Genomic DNA, 6,000 nt, shown 5'->3' with positions numbered 1-6,000 from the left:
TGGGTTTCAGTGCAGCACCACCTGGCTACGGTCCAGGAGAGGAAGATTAAACATGAGAGTGAAGGAGTGCAGTTCTCCTACCACGGTTAGAGCAACAAACTGTCGACTGTCTGCTGTTACTGCTGTCTGCTCCTCCTCCTCCTCTCTCCTCCCTCCCTCCCTCAGCCTCTCATCTCTCCTCCTTCCCTCTCTCCTCTCTCCTCCGTCCGTCTCTCCTTCCCTCCTTTCTCCTTCCCTATCTTCACCCGTCTCGGTTGTTGTGTAGCTTGGGTATGTGTAGCAGTGTGTAGGTGTTGGGTTGTGTAGCGGTGGGTTGTGTTGGGTTGTGGTGTGTAGGGTTGTGTAGCTTTGAGTTGGGCTGTGTGGTGGATAAGTGTATTGTGTACTAGTGCATAGCTATGTGTGTTGGGTTGTTTAGATGTGTGTTGCGTTTTGGGTCATGTTGGGTTGTGTAAGGGTTAGTTGGGTTATGTAGATGTGTGTTGGGATGTGTAATTGTGTGTTGGGTTTTGTAGCTGTGTGTTGCATTGGGACGCAGTGTGTTGGGTTTGGTTGTGTGTCTTCTATTGTTGTGTTGCTAAATATCCACTATATGCTTCCCTGGTGGAATCCAACACATCTGGATTTGTGTGTTTGTGTGTGCTCTTCATAATAATCCTCATATTGACTTGCGTAAGGAACTTTAATGGACTTCCTGCCCGGCCGCAAGCTGTTTCCTGTGGGGCCACAGATTCGTCAGTTTAAAATCTGCAGCTTTACATTCTAAAGTCAATCTGAAATGTCCGCAGGCGTTTACATCATCAGGACAATCGCACGCACACACGCACACAGACACACACACACACACACACACATACACACACACACACACACACACACACACACACACACACACACACACACACACACAACCAGGTACCTGAGTGTGTCTATGCTATTTCTGTTGGTATTTCTGTCCGTTCCTGACTTGTTGCTTCCTAATGGATAAATGAGTTCTGTGTTCTCAGCCAGTGTATGACCAGATACCTCGGTACGGTACAACAGACCAGGGGACACCAGCAAGACTAAACGCGCGCGTGTGTGTTTGTGTGTGTGTGTGTGTGTGGGTGTGTATAATGTAGGCCTGCTTATGTACAACACATTTGGTTCCATTCAGAGCTGACCAGATGGTCCCTGAGGGATGCGGTTGCGTGTGCTAGGAGCTCCTGGAGCTCGCGGCTACGGCTAACGATCTGTGTGTGAGTGTGAGGAAAAGAGACAACGTGATGAGGGTTCCTTGGAGACCCTGGGGTACTCCCCAACTCCCCCCCTCACCCCTCCCCCTAACCTGCCCTCACCTCCCCTCAACTCCCCTCCCCGCTAGAATTAATGGGCTTTTGAATCCTACCTCTAGACTTACTGGTCTTATGAATCCAACCTCTAGACTTACTGGTCCTATGAAACCTACCTCTAGGCTTACTGGTCCTATCTCTAGTCTTACTGGTCCTATGAAACCTACCTCTAGACTTACTGGTCCTATCTCTAGTCTTACTGGTCCTATCAATCGTACCTCTAGACGTACTGGTCCTATCAATCCTACTTCTTGACTTACTGGTCCTATCAAGTCTACCGCTAGACTTACTGGTCCTATGAATCCTAATTCTAGATTTACCGGTCCTATGAATCCTACCTCTAGACTTACTGGTCCTATGAATCCTTCCTTTAGACTTACTGGTCCTGTGAATCCTTCCTTTAGACTTACTGGTCCTGTGAATCCTTCCTTTAGACTTACTGGTCCTGTGAATCCTTCCTTTAGACTTACTGGTCCTGTGAATCCTACCTCTAGACTTACTGTTCCTGTGAATCCTTCCTTTAGACTTACTGGTCCTATGAATCCTTCCTTTAGACTTACTGGTCCTGTGAATCCTTCCTTTAGACTTACTGGTCCTATGAATCCTTCCTTTAGACTTACTGGTCCTGTGAATCCTTCCTTTAGACTTACTAGTCCTATGAATCTTTCCTTTAGACTTACTGGTCCTGTGAATCCTATCTCTAGTCTTACTGGTCCTGTGAATCCTTCCTTTAGACTTACTGGTCCTGTGAATCCTTCCTCTAGACTTACTGGTCCTATGAAACCTACCTCTAGGCTTACTGGTCCTATCTCTAGTCTTACTGGTCCTATGAAACCTACCTCTAGACTTACTGGTCCTATCTCTAGTCTTACTGGTCCTATCAATCGTACCTCTAGACGTACTGGTCCTATCAATCCTACTTCTTGACTTACTGGTCCTATCAAGTCTACCGCTAGACTTACTGGTCCTATGAATCCTAATTCTAGATTTACCGGTCCTATGAATCCTACCTCTAGACTTACTGGTCCTATGAATCCTTCCTTTAGACTTACTTGTCCTATGAATCCTTCCTTTAGACTTACTGGTCCTATGAATCCTTCCTTTAGACTTACTGGTCCTGTGAATCCTTCCTTTAGACTTACTGGTCCTGTAAATCCTACCTCTAGACTTACTGGTCCTGTGAATCCTTCCTTTAGACTTACTGGTCCTATGAATCCTTCCTTTAGACTTACTGGTCCTGTGAATCCTTCCTTTAGACTTACTGGTCCTATGAATCCTTCCTTTAGACTTACTGGTCCTGTGAATCCTTCCTTTAGACTTACTGGTCCTGTGAATCCTATCTCTAGTCTTACTGGTCCTGTGAATCCTTCCTTTAGACTTACTGGTCCTGTGAATCCTTCCTTTAGACTTACTGGTCCTATGAATCTTTCCTTTAGACTTACTGGTCCTGTGAATCCTACCTCTAGACTTACAGTTGCCTACGCATACCCAACCGCCCCTCTTTCGTCGATAGCGCCCCAGGGCATTATGGGAGAGAAAAACAGCTTCCTAAATACATTTTTAGAAAGCGAGCCAGTTTTTAAATTCATATGCCGCACTTGTAAAATCTATTTCCACATAACTCCGGGCCAAGCTGAAGCAGCCTCATCGCCTTTATGGTGCTCTTTATTTGAGCCCCGTTTGGTTTATATGTGTGAGGGTAACGCCGTTTGGTTGTTTTATATGCCGTATTTTCTCAGCTAGTTGTGGAGTTCTACAGCTGGATGTGGAAACCAAACGTGGGGAAGCCAGCGCCTCGACCCTGAGGAGCACCGTAGAGCCCCCCCGACATGCCCACCCTCCTTCCTGTCGTTCCTCCTCTCCTTCTCTATTCATTCTCTCTCTATATTCCCTTCATCTCGATTCCTTTTCTCTCTCTCTCTATTCATTCTCTCTCTATATTCCCTTCCTCTCTATTCCTTTACTCTCTCTCTATTCCTTCTCTCTCTCTCTCTCTCTCTCTCTCTCTCTCTATTCCCTCTCTCTCTCTCTCTCTCTCTCTATTCATTCACTCTCTATATTCCTTCCTCTCTATTCCTTCACTGTCTCTATATTCCTTCTCTCTCTGTATACTTCTCTCTCTCTCCACTCCTCTCTCTCTGTATATATACTTCTCTCTCTCCACTCCTCTCTCTCTGTATATATACTTCTCTCTCTCCACTCCTCTCTCTCTGTATATATACTTCTCTCTCTCTTCCTACTCTCTCTTGGAGCGGCGGTGGTGCCGAGTGGTGGTTTACAGCAGCAGCGATGGAGCAGCCGCAGTAGTTAAACTGTGCCTTTGGGTGACCGTATATCAAAATAAAAGCCCTGGGGCTGTGTGTGGGAGAGCTGTCTCACAGGAGACTCTGAGATCTGTCGTGTTTCTGGTCCACTGGTGCGCCCGCTCTGTACTTAGCGTGTCTGTTTTTACCAACGCTGAGCTGAGCTCATGTAGCCTGACGTTTATAGCCCAGGGGGAGGCTTTAGTGTGTGTGTGTGTGTGTGTGTGCGCGTGTGTGTGCGTGTGTGTTTTTGTTTATGTATGTTGATGTATGTGTGCACAGTCATCTGGGCACTGTGTGTGTGTGTTTATGTACGTGTATACACGCATGCATGTGAGTTGTGTGTTCATGTATGTGTGTTCAAGTTTGGGTGTGTGTGCATATCTATTTGTGCGTCTGTTTTTTGTGTTTGTGTGTGTGTGTGTGTGTGTGTGTTTGTGTGTGTGTGTGTGGCCTCATACGGACATCTCCCCATGCGTGGTCTAGTATTTCTGTACATAAATTCTCCCCCATTAAAAAAGAGCGGGTAACAAAACACCTGACATGAGGGTCACGCCAGCTCCCCTGGTGCGTTCTACAGGCTTGCTTGCCCCAGCCTCACCCCAGCCTTACCCTCTGCTTCATCCACAGCCTCACCCCCTGCCTCACCCATAACTCACCTTCTGCCTCACCCCCTAGCTCACATTCTGCCTCACCCCCTGCCTAACTTCCTGCCTCACCCCCTAGCTCACCTTCTGCCTCACCCCCTTCCTAACTTCCTGCCTCACCCCTGCCTAACTTCCTGCCTCACCCACGCCTCATCCCACCTGACCCTTGTCTCACCTCCAGTCCCCCCCCCCCCCCCCCCTCCCCCTCTGCTTCACCCTCTGCCTCCCCCCTCTGCCTCACCCCCCCGCCTCACCCCCTGCCTCTTCTACACCTTCATAAACACACGGGCAGCTGTCGGTGGCGAGGTCGTCTCAGATCTCCTGAGCTCTAAATAGAGCCCTGACGTGCCACCGCTGCCCCTCACCGGTCCGGCTCAAAGCCCGACGCGGACTCTGGGAACATGCTGCTGCTGCTGGGATCCGCAGGAGTGTTCGTTTCCTCGAAGTTACTGGGTTACTCCTGGACGTGGATTCGGCCGTGTTGAGGGCTAGGCGGTTGCAACGACGGTGTGAAGGATGCTGCTGCGGCTGCTGCCTATGATCGGAGGGAAGGAGGCCAGCAGTACTGGCGCCGTGCCCAACTCCCCCCTTGCCCTACTCCCCCCTCACACTGTGCCTCACCCCCAACCTCACCGGTCGCCATTCCCTCCCCGCTGTTGCTTCAAAACATGGCCCCTCCCCCACTGCCAACAACCTCAACCTTAGCCTCCTCCCCCCCCCCCCCCCCCCCCCCCAAGATGATAAACAGCTGTTTACATGCGCTACCACCAGGGAAGACTTTGATGCGGGTTCGGTCCATCTCTACGGCCGATCCGAGATCGAATAAATGAAATGACCACTCAAAGGAATCAATCGAGCGATCGATGAACGGACCGACCAGCGTGAACCAGGCCAAACCCTTGGCCGTGTTTGACCGGTGGTCCTCAGTACACGGTGGCAGTAGACTCCCGCTCCGCCTTCGCCCGCCCGCCCGAGGGGAGGCCCCGGCGTCCTCACTAAACCTGGTGTGTTCTGCGTTCTCCTCTCTGTGTCGACGCCAGGCCTCTCGTCGCCCGGCTCTCATAAGAAGTCGGGGAAATTCGATTTCGGCGGCCAGGCCCGGCCCCCCCGCATGGCGTTCTCCCACCACCCGCTGCCCCTGCTTCCGGGCATGCGACCAGGTGAGGCCCTACTGGAGCTCCCAACCCCAACCCCCCCCCCACCCTCCCAAAGCCCGAACGTACACCCTCAGAACACAAGGGTGCCCCCCCCCCCCCCCCCCCCCACCCTCTCCCTTCCAACATCTCAACCAACAAGCTACACGCTCTTACAACCCCAAGCTCCACCTTCCCAAAGCCCCCCCCCACACCCCCGACAACCTGCTACAACCCTCCACCCTACTGATAACCCTGGTCCTACAACCCCCCCCCCCCCCCACTACCCTCCCCCCCCCCCTTTCAGACCCACTCCCCAAGAACACTACGGCTCCAACTGGCCGAGTCCATCCTATGTACCCACAGACCCTTCCCCCCCACTCCTCCCGGTGATGGCTTCCACCTGTATCGCCCCCCTCCCCGCCCTCCCTCCCCCTCTGTGCTGGGTCTCTGGGATGGGGGGGGAAACATGGTGCTGGCTGTTCAGGCTGTGCTGGGTGTTCAGGCTGTTCTGGGTGTTCAGGCTGTGCTGGTTGTTCAGGCTGTTCTGGGTGTTCAGGCTGTGCTGGGTGTTCAGGCTGTGCTG

The 6,000-nt window shown here is 51.5% G+C and overlaps 1 protein-coding gene across 7 annotated transcripts in view; it reads left to right on the top strand.

Moving 5' to 3' along the window:
- The window catches only part of nfixb (nuclear factor I/Xb), a 104,929-nt gene that overhangs the window by 86,946 nt on the left and 11,983 nt on the right, over window positions 1–6,000 (top strand). For 5 of the 7 annotated variants that reach the window (XM_079746367.1, XM_079746372.1, XM_079746366.1 and 2 more), the window contains 2 exons: window positions 11–85; window positions 5,322–5,441. In XM_079746367.1, the coding sequence (XP_079602493.1) occupies window positions 11–85; window positions 5,322–5,441 (195 nt within the window). The remainder of the gene's footprint in view (window positions 1–10; window positions 86–5,321; window positions 5,442–6,000) is intronic. The other 2 variants (XM_079746371.1, XM_079746370.1) reach the window with 1 other exon arrangement.

Source organism: Pollachius pollachius (assembly GCF_949987615.1).
Source record: "Pollachius pollachius genome assembly, chromosome: 11".
NCBI lineage: Eukaryota > Metazoa > Chordata > Actinopteri > Gadiformes > Gadidae > Pollachius > Pollachius pollachius.
The sequence above is the reverse complement of the archived record's forward strand: the minus strand, read 5'-3'. Positions and strand labels throughout refer to the sequence as shown.